The sequence below is a fragment of the Eucyclogobius newberryi genome, unplaced genomic scaffold, assembly GCF_026437365.1.
Source record: "Eucyclogobius newberryi isolate DKJ021-1_F unplaced genomic scaffold, fEucNew1.0.hap1 SCAF_22, whole genome shotgun sequence".
Taxonomy (NCBI): Eukaryota; Metazoa; Chordata; class Actinopteri; order Gobiiformes; family Gobiidae; genus Eucyclogobius; species Eucyclogobius newberryi.
Window position 1 is genome coordinate 23,019,811 of NW_027315857.1, and position 20,364 is coordinate 23,040,174.

General features: G+C 46.2%; 1 protein-coding gene and 1 long non-coding RNA gene across 2 annotated transcripts; one reads left to right on the forward strand and one right to left on the reverse strand.

The window, feature by feature from the left end:
* Positions 1–8,056: 8,056 nt before the first annotated feature.
* Positions 8,057–8,496, forward strand: LOC140372021 (uncharacterized). Its single transcript, XR_011928511.1, has 2 exons — positions 8,057–8,170; positions 8,411–8,496. It is a non-coding gene; the product is annotated as an uncharacterized lncRNA (long non-coding RNA).
* Positions 8,497–11,041: 2,545 nt separating this feature from the next.
* Positions 11,042–20,176, reverse strand: LOC140371546 (Fc receptor-like protein 4). Its single transcript, XM_072458716.1, has 8 exons — positions 20,074–20,176; positions 19,063–19,174; positions 17,334–17,485; positions 16,483–16,719; positions 13,784–14,101; positions 12,676–12,918; positions 12,000–12,119; positions 11,042–11,157 (listed from the first exon to the last, which is right to left on the reverse strand). Exons 1-8 carry the CDS (start codon positions 20,174–20,176, stop codon positions 11,042–11,044), a joined length of 1,401 nt encoding a protein of 466 aa, XP_072314817.1.
* Between the last annotated feature and the right edge of the window lie 188 nt (positions 20,177–20,364).

Sequence of the window (20,364 nt, forward strand, 5' to 3'; positions counted from 1 at the left end):
ATCTGGATGTTGTAGGACTGTCTTGGTTGACACGTCTCTGCAACATCGCGTGGCGTTCGGGGACCGTGCCTCTGGACTGGCAGACCGGGGTGGTGGTCCCTCTGTTCAAGAAGGGGGACCGGAGGGTGTGTTCCAACTACAGAGGGATCACACTCCTCAGCCTCCCGGGTAAGGTCTATTCCAAGGTACTGGAGAGGAGAATCCGACCGATAGTCAAACCTCGGATTCAGGAGGAGCAGAGTGGTTTTCGTCCCGGTCGTGGAACACTGGACCAGCTCTATACCCTCCATCGGGTGCTCGAGGGTTCATGGGAGTTTGCCCAACCAGTCCACATGTGCTTTGTGGATCTGGAGAAGGCTTTCGACCGTGTCCCTCGGGGTGTCCTTTGGGGGGTGCTCCGGGAGTACGGGGTCCGGGGCCCTTTGCTCAGGGCTGTCCGGTCCCTGTATGACCGGAGCAGGAGCTGTGTTCGCATTGCCGGCAGTAAGTCAGACCTGTTCCCAGTGCATGTTGGACTCCGCCAGGGCTGCCCTTTGTCACCGGTTCTGTTCATAATTTTTATGGACAGAATTTCTAGGCGCAGTCAGGGGCCGGAGGGTGTGGTCAGGGGCCGGAGGGTGTGGTCAGGGGTCGTAGGGTGTCCGGTTTGGGGACCACAGGATCTCATTTCTGCTGTTTGCAGACGATGTTGTCCTGATGGCTCCATCAAACCCGGACCTGCAACATGCACTGGGACGGTTTGCAGCCGAGTGTGAAGCGGCTGGGATGAGAATCAGCACCTCGCAGTGATGCAGTTGCTGCATCGGACCGTTGTGGTGAAGAAGGAGCTGAGCCGAAAGGCAAAGCTCTCTATTTACCGGTCGGTCTACGTTCCTGACCTCACCTATGGTCATGAGCTTTGGGTAGTGACCGAAAGAACAAGATCGCGGATACAAGCGGTCGAAATGAGTTTCCTCCGCCGTGTGGCTGGGCGCTCCCTTAGAGATAAGGTGAGGAGCTCGGCCACACGGGGGGAGCTCGGAGTAGAGCCGCTGCTCCTCCACGTCGAGAGGAGCCAGCTGAGGTGGCTCGGGCATCTGTTCCGGATGCCTCCTGGGCGCCTCCCTCGGGAGGTGTTTCAGGCATGTCCCACCGGGAAGAGGCCCCGGGGAAGACCCAGGACACGCTGGAGAGACTATGTCTCTCGGCTGGCCTGGGAACGCCTCGGGATCCCCCCGGAGGAGTTAGAGGAAGTGTCTGGGGAGAAGGAAGTCTGGGAGTCCCTGCTCAGACTGCTGCCCCCGCGACCCGGCCCCGGATAAAGCGGCAGAAGATGGATGGAAAATAAAAAAAACAAAAAATAAATAAATAAAAAATAATAAAATATAAATAATGATAATGTTTTGCATAGTATGTTCCACAGTATGACAATAAACTGATTTATCTACATGAAGAAAGTAGCGTCACATGTCAGATCTGTGGAGAGACGACCCAGTAAGAATGTTCTTCTACACATTTTTGAGCAGTAAAAACACTTAATTTCATCAATGCAACGTAGATAAGTTAATGCTTTACTGTGGAACATGGGTAACTTTGTACTTGACCACTACTGAGTTACACACACACACACATATATATATATATATAAAAATAAATTTAAAAAAAAAATATATATATGTATATATAAATATACATATATATTTATTTTTTATTTTTTTAAATAAATAAGTGGAATACCCATGTGTTTTGTATTTTAGTCCGTTTGGTTTAGTTTAGTTTAGCCCGTATACAACGGTCGCGTGCGTCCCTCTAGTGGCGGAAGAGTTTAGTACTGAGTAACTTTTTTTTAAATCTATATTTTTAATAAAACATGTGTCATTTTCCTTTAAACACATTTTACTGTTACGAAGATTATAAATAATACAAATATTTTAGGCTTTTCGTCGTTTCTTTCCCATGATTGGTCCAAACCTAAATCACGTGACCGTAATATCCGGAAGTAAACAAACGGACTGATCCAGGACACTTTCTGCTTCTTTTTAGGCGTTTTTGTTGATGCTGTTTTGAATATTGGATCCGAGACTTTCACAAATGAACCGCAGACGTGAGTTAAACGTTTTATTCTCATCATGATGTTAGTTTTATTGGCTCTTTATTGCTTTATTGCACATTCATACATTTCAGCCTCTGTTTGCCCAATCACATGTTTTACTGTTTCATGACTATTCTGTGGCTACCGGCTTTATTTTAACAACTTGCGCCCTCGTTTTGCAATTATCATCGTTTTATTTCCAACATTTATGAAAAATAACGGTGAGTTACAATACACATTATGACCCCTTGTAATAACTACGCCTTAATTAGCCTCAATAAAGCATGAACATAATGATTCATAATTAACAAATAGTTTATTAAGACTTATTCAGACTTTATTGATGAATAAGTCAACTACTTTGTTATAGTTAGGATATTGATTAAGTAATTGCCATGTTCCTGACCTGGTCCAGACCTGGTTTAGGAGAAATTCATTGAAATTTATAGAGTAAAAATAAATCAATTTTAAAAAGTGTGCTAAAACAACCGGAAACACCCTGTAACTGCGTCTGACTGCAGTTTTAGACCTGGAGCCTGAAGGGGGCGCCACTGAGAGCGACGTCAACGAGGTGGAGGTGGAGCTGAACGGAAACGTGGACGACGCCCACGAGTCAGATTCGGACGATGAAGGTATTTTATTTAGGAAAGATGAAGAAAAAACACATGAAACACCTTTTATTACAAAGACGGCAGCAATATTAAATCAAAATGTCAAAAAGAATCAACTCTTTTAGATTTTTTTAAATTAGAAATTAACTTTTTTATTTGTACATATCCATAAATCCAGTTCTCTCGCCGTATTTCCACTTTTATTGGGTTGATATTGTATTTAAAAAGTCTAATAGTTGACTAAAATAAATAATAATCGTTATTTAGTAAAAACAAAATTGTGTTTCACAATTTCTCTCAACTTGTGAGAAACTTTAACAAAAAGTTTCAACAAACACTACACAATATTTGACATTTCTGTACCATTTTATAATAACTACACCTTAATTAGCCTTAACTAAGCATGAGTAAACGGTTAAATAAGCATGATTAAGGCGTGCTAACGACTTGATTAGTCAGGTCAGAGTTAGGTTGAGGTTAGAGTATGAGTTAAACAGTTACTAAGTCTTAATCAAGCTTAATAAACAGTGATGGATTAAGCCTTTGCTCATGCTTTGTTAAGTATAATTAAGGTTATTATAAAAGAACACCGACTTCTCTTTCCCAGACGCCGTGGTTGGAAAACACTCCTGCCGGCTCTGCGGAACGGCGTTCGACCTGAAGAGCTCGCTGAAGAACCACGGCGTCACCCACGACCGGGGCGGCGTCGGATGCCGGGCGTGCCGCAAACGCTTTGCCCAGGCGTCGGAAGAGCGGGCGGAGCCGACGGAGCGGTCGCCGAGCGAGCGCGGAAACGGTCGCCGCGGAGGGAAGCTGTTTGCGTGCAAAGTGTGCCGCAAAACCTTCAGCGACGGTAGCAACTTGAGGAAGCACGCCATGATCCACACGGGGGAGAAACCTTTCGGCTGTTCGGAGTGCGGGAAGAGGTTCCGGATCAAGCATCACTGGCAGCAGCACGAGATGCGGCACCGGGACGAGTTCCTGTTCGACTGCGACTTCTGCGGGAAGTCGTACGTGGCCAAAAGCACGTTACAGGAGCATCTGAAGACGCACATGAGGCCCCGGGACGCAGAGGCGGCGGGCGACCTCCGGGGGGCGTTCGAGTGCGCGCAGTGCGGGAAACAGTTCAGGGCCAAGAAGAACCTAAAACAGCACGCGATGAGGCACTCGGAGAGGAAGAGGTACGAGTGCGGAGAGTGCGGCAAAGAGTTCCACGATAAAAGCAACTTGAACAAACACGAACTCATCCACACGGGACTGAAGTCCTTCAACTGTGGAGTCTGCGACAAGAGCTTCAGGCTGAAGCACCAGAGGGACCGGCACTGGGACGGAGTCCACAGGGACCAGGGACCAGGACTAGACCAGGACTAAACCAGGACTGAACCAGGTCTAAACCAGGACTAAACCAGGTCTGAACCAGGTCTAAACCAGGACTGAACCAGGTCTAAACCAGGTCTAAACCAGGACTGAACCAGGACTGAACCAGGACTAAACCAGGTCTGAACCAGGTCTAAACCAGGACTAAACCAGGTCTGAACCAGGTCTAAACCAGGACTGAACCAGGACTAAACCAGGACTAAACCAGGACTGAACCAGGTCTGAACCAGGACTAAACCAGGTCTGAACCAGGTCTAAACCAGGACTAAACCAGGTCTGAACCAGGTCTGAACCAGGTCTGAACGAGGTCTAAACCAGGACTAAACCAGGTCTGAACCAGGTCTGAACCAGGTCTGAACCAGGTCTAAACCAGGTCTAAACCAGGACTAAACCAGGTCTGAACCAGGTCTGAACCAGGTCTGAACCAGGTCTGAACCAGGACTAAACCAGGTCTGAACCAGGTCTGAACCAGGTCTAAACCAGGTCTGAACCAGGTCTAAACCAGGTCTGAACAGGTCTAAACCAGGACTAAACCAGGTCTAAACCGGGACTAAACCAGGTCTGAACCAGGACTGAACCAGGACTAAACCAGGTCTAAACCAGGACTAAACCAGGTCTGCACTAGGTCTGAACCAGGTCTGAACCAGGTCTAAACCAGGACTAAACCAGGTCTAAACTGGGACTAAACCAGGTCTGAACCAGGACTGAACCAGGACTAAACCAGGTCTAAACCAGGTCTGAACCAGGACTAAACCTGGACTAAACCTGGACAAAATCCTAGCGTAGTTTATTTATTTGAATTGATGAGAGAAAGCATGAGATGGATCTTCAGAGACTGTGGTTCGCGGACGAGGGCAGAACAAAAACAGAACAAAAACAGAACAAAAACAGAACAAAGACAGAACAAAAACAGAACAAAAACAGAACAAAAACAGAACAAAGACAGAACAAAAACAGAACAAAAACAGAACAAAAACAGAACAAAGACAGAACAAAAACAGAGCGACGGAACAAATGGATTTCTGCCACTAAACAGACTCAACCAATCAAACGCTCTCAAATGCTTCTCACTAAACATTGGTCGCATTGAAATGTTGAACGATGAAACCAGAGATTTTCAGATTTTATTAAACTGACGTGAGTGAATCTGAATGACATGTGACACGTTATGTATTTATTTTATCAACGGTAATAAATAGTAGAAAAAGCTTCAGTTGTAGTCATCTGGACTCAGTTTGAAAAAGTAGACGTTTCGACTCTCATCCAAGAGTCATTGTCAATAAAAGAATTTAGGTCGAGAACTCCGATTATTAATACTGTTCTGTGGTAAGTCCTGCCCATTGGGAGGAGCCTTCCTGAAGTAGAAAGAGTTGTTTGTTTCAACAGAAACTCCCCCCTTGTATCTACCGAGCTAGCCTATTCAGAATTTTAATGGGCTATTAGAATCCTCTTTGTCTTTGTGAGACCCTGGCTCACCCACCCTGAGGACCTGATTAGCATCTAAATGTCTTGGTGACCAGCGGCGACCCCCATCCGGTCACATCTCAGGGCTTCAACCGAAAACAACCGCGGCCAAACACTTTGCCGGCCTTTTTACCGCGAGGAAACTACAAGGAGATCGTTTTATACCTTTTTATTCTCTACATCTCGTGGACTTTTGTTGTTAAAGTTGTCAATAAAGCGGATAAAGCTTTTCTTGTGAAGCTGCGTTCAAGACAAACCCGCTGGACTGTTGTTGTGTTGCTAAATGTAGTTTCAAACCTTTTGTTCTTTTTTATGATTTTGGTCCTGGTCCTCTACCTCTCCAGGGGTTCAGTATCCCATTATAAATAACAGGAAGATTGAATTTTAGCCCTCCATTTCTGTTTAAAGAAGGTCTTTCTTTTTTAACAAAAATAGCTTCCTTAACTCCTCTTTCAAACCATCTTTTCTCCCTGCTTAAAACCTTCACCTCACCGTCTTCAAACGAGTGATTAGAGGCTTCAAGATGGAGATGCACGGCGCTCTGTGGTCCTGAACTAGTATTTCTTCTGTGCTGATAAAGCCTCTTGTGTAGAGGCTGTTTCGTCTCACCTATGTAACGTTCTTTACAACTTTCTTCACTGCATTGGATCGAATAAACTACATTGCTCTGTTTTTGAGTCGGCAACTTGTCCTTTGGGTGAACCAGTTTTTGTCTTTAAGTGTTTCCTGGTTTAAAATAAACAGGGACTTCGTGTTGTCTAAAAATTCTCTGCAGTTTTTCCGACAGGCCAGACACATAGGTGAGACTAAACAGCCTTTACACAAGAGGCTTTATCAGCACAGAAGAAATACAAGTTCAGGACCTCAGAGCGCCGTGCATCTCCATCTTGAAGCCTCTAATCACTCGTTTGAAGACGGTGAGGTGAAGGTTTTAAGCAGGGAGAAAAGATGGTTTGAAAGAGGAGTTGAGGAAGCTTTTTTTGTTAAAAAAAAAGAAAGACCTTCTTTAAACAGAAATGGAGGGCTAAGGTTTAATCTTCCTTTAATCTATAATGGGTTACTGAACCCCTGGAAAGGTAGAGGACCAGGACCAGGACATTCAGATGCTAATCAGGTACTCAGGGTGGTTGAGCCAGGGTCTCACAAAGACAAAGAGGATTCTAATAGCCCATTAAAATTCTGAATAGGCTTGCTCGGTAGATACAAGGGGGGAGTTTCTGTTGAAACAAACAACTCTTTCTACTTCAGGAAGGCTCCGCCCAATGGGCGGGTCTTACCACAGAATAGGATAGTAGAAAAAGCTTCAGTTGTAGTCATCTGGACTCAGACTCACAGAATAGGATAAATATCGGAGTTCGCGACCTAAATTCTTTTGTTGACAATGACTTTTGGATGAGAGTCGAAACGTCTATTTTTTCTAACTGAGTCCAGATGACTACAACTGAAGCTTTTTCTACTATGGAACACGCCTGAACGAATGAGGGATTACAACGACAACGGTAATAAATGAATAAATTAAAGCCGTACCCATGTGTCTTTGTTGTACTTTTTAACATTTCAAATTATAAGTGGGAGTCCAGAATTACACATTATTGTTATGATTTGTTTTGTTTTTTCTTACTAGTTTTGAAAAGTTTTTATGTTTTTCACTGGTTAAAAAACGGTTTATTCCTACTTCCGGTTTGATTTATTATTTACTTTAGTCCTAGTTTAGATGCATAATTGTTATAAATCTTCATATTCTTTATAGATCCAAGACATAACTGTTTTTTTATAGATATTTTCAGACGCGTTAATTCATTAGTCCCTCTAGTGGCGGAAATATTTAGTACAAATTCCTGTGTACCGGTTTTTATTTATTTCATTATTCACAGTTACTTTTTCATGTATTTAGATCTAATTTCCCTCAAACGCGTTTTTATTTTACAAACGCATTTTAAAAACACAATTTTCCACGTGTTCTTCCTTTCTTACCCCCGATTGGTCCAAACGTAAGTCACGTGATTGCGTTACGCGGAAGTAAATAAACGCGCGGATGATCCTTTTCGACATTTGCGAGCGTTTTCTGCTTCTTTTAACGCGTTTTTGAAGGTTTTTTCAATGAATATTTCCCGACGAATGCACCGCTCAGGCGTAAATGAGTTTGTGGTCTAAAATACACAATAAAAGGCACATTTAAATTGCTAAATATCACGAGAGAACGACAGAGGTGAGTTAAACTTCATTAAGCTAGCGGTTTGGTCTCGTCAAGATGAAGATGCCGGTTTTGTATTTTGAGCTGTAGTTTTATTGCTGTATCACCTTTAACACAGCATATATCATCTTAATAATATTCTAAATCTAGTCTTGTATTTCTTTGATAATATTATAAGGCTTTGTGTGTTTTTCTTTCAGGGTTTAGAGGAAAACATGGACCTTAAAGTGGAATTAGTTTCAGAAAACTGCAGTTTAGACTCAAAACTGCAGGTTCAAGGTGAGAAGAGTTTTAATGTCACATTCTATATCCGCAAAATTAATGTGTGATTTTGTTTTTTAGGAAGTACGGATCCTGAGAAGAAAATAGAACTGAAAAAAACGGTCGTCTCGTTGTTTGACTTTTCAAAATATCCAGAAAACTGCAGTTTGGAGCAAAAACTTCAGATTCAAGGTTTGTCCTAGTTTAGCCCTGGTTTAATCCTGGTTTTGTCCTGGTTTAGACCTGGTTTAATCCTTGTTTAATCCTTGTTTAGTCCTGGTTTAGTCCTGGTTTAGTCCTAGTTTAGTCCTAGTTTAGTCCTGGTTTAGTCCTGGTCTAGTCCTGGTCTAGTCCTGGTTTAGTCCTGGTTTAGTCCTGGTCTAGTCCCGGTTTAGTCCTTATTTAGTCCTGGTTTGACCCTTTTCTCCTCAGACTCGTGCATCTTCGCTGAGAGGAGGTTTTCGGGAATCAGTGTGGAGGACGAGATGAAGTTGACCGACGGTTTTATTTCAGTTTTTGGTCAAGACGAGAAGTTTGAACTTGGTGAGATTTCTGACTCTGAGCCAGGACTTGCATGACATTTATTCATTCTTTTGATTCTTTTATTCATTGTTAAGCTCACAAAAGTCCTGTGAATATGACATATTTACTAAATTTTACACATAAAGCTTAAGTCAAGTCACTTGAGTCCAAACACAATATTTGTTTTTCCCAGTCATAAACCTCAGCACATGGCATGATAACGACCTGATGATTTCATGAATAGATTAGTCACGATTCATTGATTAACTTGATAAACTCGCTAAACCAAGGTACGATTGTTTGTGGTTCGGGCCAATGAGTGGAGAGTGTGTGATGTCACGGTCGACTTCTGCTACTACTCTCTGGTTGTTTTTCAAATATTATTAATTTTATTGATTTTATAAAATTGTTATTAATTTTATTTTTATATTATTTTTTGTTTTTCATATTAATTTTATTTGGTTCATTTAGTTAAATTATTTTCTTTATTATCCTTTTATTTATTTTTATTTGTTTTTATTTGTTTTTTAATTTTTATTTGTATTTATTTATGTACTATTACGTATCTATTTAAACACTGGCTTCATCTGTTTCAGACCCCTTCTTCAAGGTCAAAGGGCACGAGTGCGTCTGCCCCACGTGTCACCGGAGCTTCCAGCGCGCGTCGCTCCTGAAGCAGCATCTGCTCATTCACTCCGGCGTCCGAAAGTTCTCCTGCCAAACCTGCGGGAAGACGTTCGGCCGCAAAGGCTCCCTGAAGTCCCACCAGGTCATCCACGACGGCAGCCGGGACTTCGAGTGCCAGACGTGCCACAAAAGGTTTGTGCGCAAAGGCGACCTGCTGAAGCACTCCAGGAGCCACAGCGACGAGCGGCCGTACGGCTGCGATCAGTGCGGCAAAGCGTTCAAGTTCCGCGTGAAGCTGACGGAGCACATCCGAACTCACGGGGACGAGACGCCGCATCGGTGCGACCTCTGCCCCAAACAGTTCAGGCTCAAACAGATGCTGAAGGAGCACAAGAACACCCACAACAACCAGCGCGTGTTCCAGTGCGAGTTGTGTCAGAAGAGCTTCAACAACGGGAGCAACTTCAGGAAGCACAGGATGATCCACACGGGGGAGAAACCTTTCGGCTGTTCGTCGTGCGGGAAGCGGTTCCGGATCAAGCAGCACTGGCAGCAGCACGAGATGCGGCACCGGGACGAGTTCCCGTTTGTCTGCCACGTCTGCGGGAAGTCGTACCTCGTGAACAGCGTGCTGCAGAAGCACCTGGAGACGCACGCCGCGCCCAAAGATGCTCCGGGGGAAGCGGAGGGGGACGACGCGGAGAAGCCGTTTGCCTGCGGGACGTGCAGGAAGCGGTTCGGGACGAGGCACAATTTAAAAATGCACGCGGCGAGGCACACGGAGGTGAAGCGGTACAAGTGCGGCGAGTGCGGGAAAGAGTTCAACGACAAGAGCAATCTGACCAAACATGAAATGATCCACACGGGACTGAAGCCGTTTGAGTGCGGACTCTGCAGCAAAGCGTTCAGGCTGAAGCACGTACGGGACGTTCACTGGAAGAGGGTGCACAGAGGAGAGGAACCGGGACAGAACATGGACAGAAGCGGGGCGGAACCGGGACAGACGCAGGACACAGAACCGGGACAGAAGCAGGACACAGAACCGGGACAGAAGCAGGACACAGAACTGGGACAAAACCAGCACTGAAGCAGGACAGAAGCAGGACTGAACCGGGACAGAACAAGGACAGAAGCGGGTCGGGACCGGGACAGAAGCAGGACACAGGACCGGGACAGAAGCAGGACACAGAACTGGGACAAAACCAGCACTGAAGCAGGACAGAAGCAGGACAGAAGCAGGACTGAAGCGGGACTGAACCGGGACAGAACAAGGACAGAAGCGGGTCGGGACCGGGACAGAAGCAGGACACAGGACCGGGACAGAAGCAGGACACAGAACCGGGACAGAACCAGGACTGAAGCAGGACAGAACTAGGACAGAACTAGGACAAAGCTATAGCATAATTTACACATGATTTTTTATTAAACTAGTTTTCTTTTCCTTTATATTGTACAATAAATGTGTGAACACGAACATATATGTGATGAGTTTGTTTTGTAGATCATTTTGCATTTCATACTTTTTAAACATTATTTACAGTTTATTGGGCACTGAAAAGATGTGAATTAATTACAGAAACAAATGTACATGTATATTTCAGTTCAGGCTCGCCCTCGTCGACGGTCACCGCGGTTACGGAAGTACATTTAGAAACATGTTTAAGTTTGAAAATTTGCTTTGGTCCCAAAAGGACCAAAGTGTCTGAAACGCGACATGAACCAGTCCAAACCCGTTCAGTCTGCGCGCTCTGAGCACCGGGTCAGAACCGTGGAGTCAGAACCATGAGGTCAGAACCGTGGGGTCTGAACCGTGGGGCCTGAACCGTGGGGCCAGAACCGTGGGATCAGAACCGTGGGGTCAGAACCGTGGGGTCTGAACCATGGGGTCAGAACCATGGGTTCAGAACCATGGGTTCAGAACTGGTACTCCGTGGTGACGTCGGGAATCACGTCCTCGTACTGAGGCTCCAGGTTGAACTCTCTCCTCCTCCTTCCCCTCCTCGGCCTCCACAGCACGACGGAGCTTTCCCCTGTAAACACATGTGAACACATGTAAACACGTGTGTGTGTATGTGTGTCCTGTGTCTGTGTGTCCTGTGTCTGTGTGTCTGTGTGTGTCTGTGTGTGTGTGTCTCTGTGTCTGTGTGTGTCTGTGTGTGTATGTGTGTCTGTGTGTGTATGTGTGTCTGTGTGTGTCTGTGTGTGTCTGTGTGTCCTGTGTCTGTGTGTGTCTGTGTGTCTGTGTCTGTGTGTGTCTGTGTGTGTATGTGTGTGTATGTGTGTGTCTGTGTGTGTGTCTGTCTGTGTGTCTGTGTGTGTATGTGTGTCTGTGTGTGTATGTGTGTCTGTGTGTGTCTGTGTGTGTCTGTGTGTCCTGTGTCTGTGTGTCTGTGTGTGTCTGTGTGTCTGTGTCTGTGTGTGTCTGTGTGTGTATGTGTGTGTATGTGTGTGTGTCTGTGTGTGTGTCTGTCTGTGTGTCTGTGTGTGTGTGTCTGTGTCTGTCTGTGTGTGTCTGTGTGTGTGTGTGTGTGTCTGTGTGTCTGTGTGTGTGTCTGTGTGTGTATGTGTGTCTGTGTGTGTGTCTGTGTGTGTATGTGTGTCTGTGTGTGTATGTGTGTCTGTGTGTGTCTGTGTGTGTCTGTGTGTCCTGTGTCTGTGTGTCTGTGTGTGTCTGTGTGTCTGTGTCTGTGTGTGTCTGTGTGTGTATGTGTGTGTATGTGTGTGTGTCTGTGTGTGTGTCTGTCTGTGTGTGTGTGTCTGTGTCTGTCTGTGTGTGTCTGTGTGTGTGTGTGTGTGTCTGTGTGTCTGTGTGTGTGTCTGTGTGTGTCTGTGTGTCTGTCTGTGTGTCTGTGTGTGTGTGTGTGTCATGCACCTGTTTGTCTGCAGATGGAGATACAGAGCAGGCTGGAGGCCACATATGGAGCAAACACAAGAATGTACCGGAGGTGAAGGAGAGCGAGGACTGAGCGGAGCGTTTCAGGAGGAGACGCGCCTGAAACAGAAGAAGTGTCCAGTGCCAGGGAAAATCACTATTATATTAGCCTAATGATTATTTCTATTAAAAGACTTTAACAACCCCCAAAAAAAAACTGTGAAAGCCGGGATTTTTGTTCAATATATATATTTTTAATAATAACGTTAGTTATAGTTATACCATATCCTAGATCCTCCTGATGAGTTCTATACCTGATCAGCATCAGAATGACCAGGGCTGATGTCGCTCATGGCTTCATAATACTGTTGTATATGGCGGGTGAATTGAACCTAAAACCTCCATTTCTGTTTTTTACAGACATGGCCTTAACTCCTCTTTCTCTTCCAGAAAGAGGAGGTTTCAGGTGAAACTCAGTGATAGGCTACCACCAAGAGGCTCCGCCCAGTGGGTGGGGCTTACTCAGAGTCACTTAAATATCTGAGTTCTCAGATCAGATCCATAGATTGAGAATGCTTCTCGGATCAAACAGAGTTCAGACGATAAAACTGAAGCTTTTTCTACAATGGAACCTGCTGGACAAATGAGGTATTACACCCACTGACCACAGACTGACCTGCTCTGACCCGGAGCCGACTGGGCTGCGACCGCTCTCCTCCCATCTCACACTCGTACTGGCCTTCATCAGACAGCACCACCTGCTGGAGCGTCATGTTCCCCGCAGGCTGCTCCGACAGGAAGTGACCGTCTCTATAGAAACGAGCTGAGAAGGACACGTCCAATTGATTTTCACAGATCAGACTGACCGTTTGTCCGACCGACACCGGACGCACCGGCACCTGCAGCACCACACCGCTGTCTGAGGGAGAGAATGTTACACAGAGGCTTTAACTCAAGCACTGCACAACAATGTTACACAGAGGCTTTAACTCAAGCACTGTACAACAATGTTACACACAGAGGCTTTAACTCAAGCACTGTACAACAATGTTACACAGAGGCTTTAACTCAAGCACTGTACAACAATGTTACACACAGAGGCTTTAACTCAAGCACTGCACAACAATGTTACACAGAGAGGCTTTAACACAAGCACTGTACAACAATGTTACACAGAGAGGCTTTAACTCAAGCACTGTACAACAATGTTACACAGAGGCTTTAAAACAAGCACTGTACAACAATGTTACACAGAGAGGCTTTAAAACAAGCACTGTACAACAATGTTACACAGAGGCTTTAACTCAAGCACTGCACAACAATGTTACACAGAGGCTTTAAAACAAGCACTGTACAATAATGTTACACAGAGAGGACTAAACCAGGACTAGACCAGGGCTAAACCAGGATTAAACCAGGACTAAACCAGGACTAAACCAAGACTAAACCAGGACTAGACCAGGGCTAAACCAGGACTAAAAAAGGACTAGACCAGGGCTAAACCAGGACTAAACCAGGACTAAACCAGGGCTAAACCAGGACTAGACCAGGGCTAAACCAGGACTAAACCAGGGCTAAACCAGGACTAAACCAGGACTAGACCAGGGCTAAACCAGGACTAAACCAGGACTAAACCAGGGCTAAACCAGGGCTAAACCAGGGCTAAACCAGGGCTAAACCAGGACTAAACCAGGGCTAAACCAGGGCTAAACCAGGACTAAACCAGGACTAAACCAGGACTAAACCAGGGCTAAACCAGGACTAAACCAGGACCAAACACTCACATTTGACCTCCAGCTGGACGGAGTTGCTGCGCCTCGTGTTCTTGCCGCACCAGTAGGTGGCGCTGTCCCGTCTCTTGAGGGTGTTGAGTTCGCAGACCCACCCGGGCCGCTCAGTCCCCCAGTCCGACCCGCACTGGGAGCCGGTCTTGGTCTGGGTGTGGGCGGGCCAGGGGGCGGGCCTGTAGGTGGACCTGTGGGCGGACCTGCGGCGCACGGTCCAGCCTTCAGTTGGAGGCTGGCAGGACAGGTTCACTGACTTGTACTCTAAAAACTGCTCCGAGTCCGGGTTCAGGACCAGGACCGGGGCTGAAGAATCCTCTGCGGAAAAAACAACCTGCTCAAAACTTCAACCAAAATCTGTCAATGTGCTTAAAGTTTGGCGTCATAGCGACAGACACTGGGACAATACGTGAGGAACTGGTGCTAAGTTCAATGTCTTCTCTGTGTAAACCAACGAAATAACCTTATTTTTTAACAGTTTCAAAAATGTTGCCATTCCCAAAAAAATATTTATATAAACTACATTTACGTTCACTACACCAAATTCACCACGAAAAATTACTATCTGAAATAAAATAAGTTAACAAAGGCTTGAAATAAGAAGGACTGGCTTTGGGCATTAAAACAAAATTGCCAATGAAACAAGCATAAAATATATATCTCAAAATAATAAAAAGACATGACAGAAAATAAATGGCTACTGCACTTGAAATAAGAACAAACTCTACTTCTATTGGCAAATCTTATTTTAATAAAGTCAAAATAAATACTACTTGATTCAATCACTTTTTTCCAATGCAATACTTTTACTTTAAAGTACTTTGTTACTTTCCACAGCTGCACTTGAAGTTATTTGGTCTTAAATAGAGTCTACTCTAGTCCTGATGTGGACTTGGTTTGGCCCTGTTCTAGTCTATGTTTAATCATGTGTTGTCTTGGCGTAGTCCTGTTGTAATCCTGGTTTAGTCCTGGTGTAGTCCTGCTGTAGTCCTGCTGTAGTCCTGCTGTAGTCCTGTTGTAATCCTTGTTCAGTCCTGGTTCAGTCCTGGTTCAGTCCTGTTGTAGTCCTGGTTTAGTCCTGGTGTAGTCCTGCTGTAGTCTTGGTGTAGTCCTGCTGTAGTCCTGCTGTAGTCCTGGTTTAGTCCTGCTGTAGTCCTGCTGTAGTCCTGCTGTAGTCCTGGTGTAGTCCTGCTGTAGTCCTGCTGTAGTTCTGCTGTAGTCCTGCTGTAGTCCTGGTGTAGTCCTGCTGTAGTCCTGGTGTAGTCCTGCTGTAGTCCTGCTGTAGTCCTAGTTTAGTCCTGGTGTAGTCCTGCTGTAGTCCTGGTGTAGTCTTGGTGTAGTCCTGCTGTAGTCCTGGTGTAGTCCTTGTTCAGTCCTGGTTCAGTCCTGGTTCAGTCCTGCTGTAGTCCTGGTTTAGTCCTGCTGTAGTCCTGGTGTAGTCTTGGTGTAGTCCTGGTGTAGTCCTGCTGTAGTCCTGCTGTAGTCCTGCTGTAGTCCTGGTGTAGTCCTGCTGTAGTCCTGCTGTATTCCTGCTGTAGTCCTGGTTTAGTCCTGCTGTAGTCCTGCTGTAGTCCTGCTGTAGTCCTGGTGTAGTCCTGCTGTAGTCCTGCTGTAGTCCTGCTGTAGTCCTGCTGTAGTCCTGGTTTAGTCCTGGTGTAGTCCTGGTGTAGTCCTGGTGTAGTCCTGGTGTAGTCCTGCTGTAGTCCTGGTGTAGTCCTGCTGTAGTCCTGCTGTAGTCCTGGTGTAGTCCTGCTGTAGTCCTGGTGTAGTCTTGGTGTAGTCCTGCTGTAGTCCTGCTGTAGTCCTGCTGTAGTCCTGCTGTAGTCCTGGTTTAGTCCTGGTTTAGTCCTGGTGTAGTCCTGGTGTAGTCCTGCTGTAGTCCTGGTGTAGTCCTGCTGTAGTCCTGCTGTAGTCCTGCTGTAGTCTTGGTGTAGTCCTGGTGTAGTCCTGCTGTAGTCCTGGTGTAGTCCTGCTGTATTCCTGCTGTAGTCCTGCTGTAGTCCTGATTTAGTCCTGCTGTAGTCCTGCTGTAGTCCTGCTGTAGTCCTGGTGTAGTCCTGCTGTAGTCCTGCTGTAGTCCTGGTTTAGTCCTGCTGTAGTCCTGCTGTAGTCCTGGTGTAGTCCTGGTGTAGTCCTGCTGTAGTCCTGGTGTAGTCCTGCTGTAGTCCTGCTGTAGTCCTGCTGTAGTCCTGGTTTAGTCCTGCTGTAGTCCTGCTGTAGTCCTGGTGTAGTCCTGCTGTAGTCCTGGTGTAGTCCTGCTGTAGTCCTGCTGTAGTCCTGGTTTAGTCCTGGTGTAGTCCTGCTGTAGTCCTGGTGTAGTCTTGGTGTAGTCCTGCTGTAGTCCTGGTGTAGTCCTTGTTCAGTCCTGGTTCAGTCCTGGTTCAGTCCTGCTGTAGTCCTGGTTTAGTCCTGCTGTAGTCCTGGTGTAGTCTTGGTGTAGTCCTGCTGTAGTCCTGCTGTAGTCCTGCTGTAGTCCTGGTGTAGTCCTGCTGTAGTCCTGCTGTATTCCTGCTGTAGTCCTGGTTTAGTCCTGCTGTAGTCCTGCTGTAGTCCTGCTGTAGTCCTGGTGTAGTCCTGCTGTAGTCCTGCTGTAGTCCTTGTTCAGTCCTGGTTCAGTCCTGTTGTAGTCCTGGTTTAATCCTGGTGTAGTCCTGCTGTAGTCCTGCTGTAGTCCTGCTGTAGTCCCGGGCTGGACTCACCTTGCAGATACATGTGCACTGGAGGAGACCTCTGGCCGTCGTGCTCGCAGGTATACGCCCCCTGGTGGTCTTCACTGAACCTGACCGTGGCCTGAGGATCAGGGCCGGACTTCAGGAGGAGCTCGTCTCTGTAAAACACCACGTTCAGGTCCTGGGACCCGGGTTTGAATCTGCAGCTCAGGACCACGTCCTGCCCCTCCTGCACATGAACCGGAGTCTCCAGGATCACGGAAAACCCTGAGGACAAAACTAGGACTTAGGCCGGACTTAACCAGAACTAAACCAGGAACAAACTGCACCAGGACCACCAAATATATAAATTATCTCAAAACATAAGTATAAATAGGGTTTTTAGGGTCAAACAAAATGTGGAGAGAGATGAATCTTATTGTCCGTCGATATACACATTTCTCCAGCCCACATAAGACATATACTTGAGTAGAAATACTTTTTTATGTTCATCAAAGATAAGCCTCAACAACAAAAACACAATTGAAGATGTCCTGCTCATCTTCTCAATGACCCTCAATGTGTAAAAGTGATGACAAAGGACGTGAAGTTTCTCCAGCCATTCTCTGGGATGCAGCTAAAGCAGATTTAAGGGGCAGAGTTATCGCTGTTGCCAAAAAAAAAAAAAACGCAGAACAAACTAAAACTGCTGGAAGCTAAACATGCTGAAAACAAGGATCCTCAAATGCCCCACAATCCAGTCGCCTGCAGAAGTTACCATGGCAACGTGACAATGATCTGATCCTGCTACAGACAAACATGAAGTACTCCAACGCTTCTAATGCAGCTTCAGGAAACTAGGTCTAAAAAAAGAATGAAACCAGGTGTAAATCAGGACTCACCGGTCACTGTGATGTTGATGGTGTCACTGCTTCCCAAGTACTTGGACTCGCACCAGTAAAGTCCAGAGTCGAAGGTCTGGAGGGTCTTCAGCTCGCAGACCGAGGTCGTGCTGTTGGTCCCCCATCCAGAGCCACACTCAGACAAGTCTCCACTGAAGAGAAGAACCAGAGGAGAAGAACCAGATGAGTAGAACCAGAGGAGCAGAACCAGAGGAGCAGATTCAGAGGAGCAGAACCAGAGGAGTAGAACCAGAGGAGCAGAACCAGAGGAGCAGAACCAGAGGAGCAGGACCAGAGGAGCAGAACCAGAGGAGCAGAACCAGAGGAGCAGAACCAGAGGAGCAGGACCAGAGGAGCAGATCCAGAGGAGCAGAACCAGAGGAGCAGAACCAGAGGAGCAGGACCAGAGGAGCAGATCCAGAGGAGAAGAACCACCAGAGGAGAAGAACCACCAGAGGAGAAGAACCACCAGAGGAGGAGAACCAGAGGAGAAGGACCAGAGGAGAAGGACCAGAGGAAGAGAACCAGAGGAGGAGAACCAGAGGAGGAGAACCAGAGGAGAAGAACCAGAGGAGAAGAACCAGAGGAGCAGAACCAGAGGAGCAGAACCAGAGGAGCAGATCCAGAGGAGAAGAACCACCAGAGGAGAAGAACCACCAGAGGAGGAGAACCAGAGGAGAAGGACCAGAGGAGGAGAACCAGAGGAGGAGAACCAGAGGAGAAGAACCAGAGGAGGAGAACCAGAGGAGAAGGACCAGAGGAGGAGAACCAGAGGAGAAGGACCAGAGGAGGAGAACCAGAGGAGAAGGACCAGAGGAGGAGAACCAGAGGAGAAGAGTCAACAAATGAGGAAGATTTGAGGTAAACTGGTGGGAAATCATACAACTATATCAACGTACAACTGTTAAAGGAATAATAGAGAATTTTTCACCGATTTGAAAACTCAAGCGACTGTTAGTCCCTTTCCCCGCACACTCGCCCTTGTGCAGAAGCACGGAACAGCCTCGTGCAGAAGCACGGAACAGCCTCGTGCAGAAGCACGGAACAGCCTCGTGCAGAAGCACGGAACAGCCTCGTGCTACACGTGTGTTTGTTTATGAGCTCGATGGATCGCATTATCTTTCCGTCTCTTCTGAGCTTGAACACAGTCTTTTTCTGTGGTCATTTTGTGCTGTAACTGAAGGAACTCTCTAAACACACACGGACATAACAACCACGCACGTGTAGCCATGGAAACGTGCTGCTGTCCTGGGAACGAGCCTGCAGGTGTGCAGCAGCACGCAGGGAATGATTGACATGTGGGAGAACTACTCTGCTGTCCACGCCACGAGGAAATGAGACTCAGAAAATCCTCTATTATTCCTTTAAGTTATTAATAATTTACTAAAAAACATGTTTAAATAACTAAAAATAAACTAACCTAACCTTGTAAATAATGATTGAACTTGGTCAGTTTAGCTTTGTCAATGATTAAAACTTATTTATTAATGTTTTTATTAGCGCTGAAGTCGTCTTCGGTTCTTTGGACTCTTTTGATTCGGTCAGTCACTTTATTTTGTTGTATTTTGACCTTTTGACAGCCATTTTCAGCACAAAACAACATCACTTTCTTCATGTCACAACGTGGTCTTTGTCCTGGTCAAGCTGAAGCTCTAAAGCGCTTCATGAAACGGTCAGATCAGGTCAGAAGTTCTCCTCTCCAAGTGTGTTCAAGAGTGTTTTCACAGACCTCTTGCCGAACCTCCACACGCTCCAGTCTCCGGGTCCCAAGTCCTCACAGCTGAAGGAGGCTCTGTCGTACAGGACGAACTGTGTGGAGTCCGGAGTCACCTTCACCGAGGCTGGAGCAGGAGCAGGAGCAACAGAAGCAGGAGCAACAGAAGGAGGAGCGACAGAAGCAGGAGCGACAGAAGCAGGAGCGACAGAAGGAGGAGCGACAGAAGCAGGAGGGACAGAAGCAGGAGCGACAGAAGCAGAAGCGACAGAAGCAGGAGCGACAGAAGGAGGAGCGACAGAACGAGGAGCGACAGAAGCAGGAGCGACAGAAGGAGGAGCGACAGAAGCAGGAGCGACAGAAGCAGAAGCGACAGAGAGAACACACTTTATGAAACACACAGGAGTTTCCTCTGACACTTGGTCTAAAGGAGGCGTTTTGTGCTTTTTCTGCTGCTGAGAATTTATTACTTTATAATTTGTTTCATAGTGAAACACGATATTGAGCTAAAACGGCTTCATTCAAACTGCGGAACTGAAGGTCTTTGTCTGGACTAAACCAGGACTAAACCAGGACTAAACCAGGACTAAACCAGGACTAAACCAGGACTTAACCAGGACTAAACCATGTCAAAACCAGGTCTAAACCAGGACTAAACTAGGACTAAACCAAGACTAAACCAGGTCTAAACCAGGTCTAAACCAGGTCTAAACCAGGACTAAACTAGGACTAAACCAAGACTAAACCAGGTCTAAACCAGGTCTAAACCAGGTCTAAACCAGGACTAAACAAGGACTAAACCAAGACTAAACCAGGTCTAAACCATGTCAAAACCAGGTCTAAACCAGGACTAAACCAGGACTAAACCAGGACCGAACCAGGTCTAAACCAGGTCTACACCAGGACTAAACCAGGACCGAACCAGGTCTAAACCAGGTCTACACCAGGACTAAACTAGGTCTAAACCAGGACTAAACCAGATCTAAACCAGGTCTACACCAGGACTAAACTAGGTCTAAACCAGGCCTTGTCTCTGCACAAAGAGAGTCTGAAGATCTTTTGTGGTCTCGTTGTTGTGGTAGATTTTCTTTTTCACTTCCTCCGCCAGCATTTCTGATGTCAAAGTCATCTCAGCCTCTGTCTAAAACCAGATCTGAAACCAGGTCCAAACCAGGTCTGAAACAGGTAACAGGTCTTAAACAGGTCTTAAACAGGACTAAACCAGGCCTCAAACTTGACTTGACGTGTCACTAAACCTGCTCCAAACAAAGTCTCTTTTATTTTGAATTGTTAACAGAGAATAAATAGCACATTAAA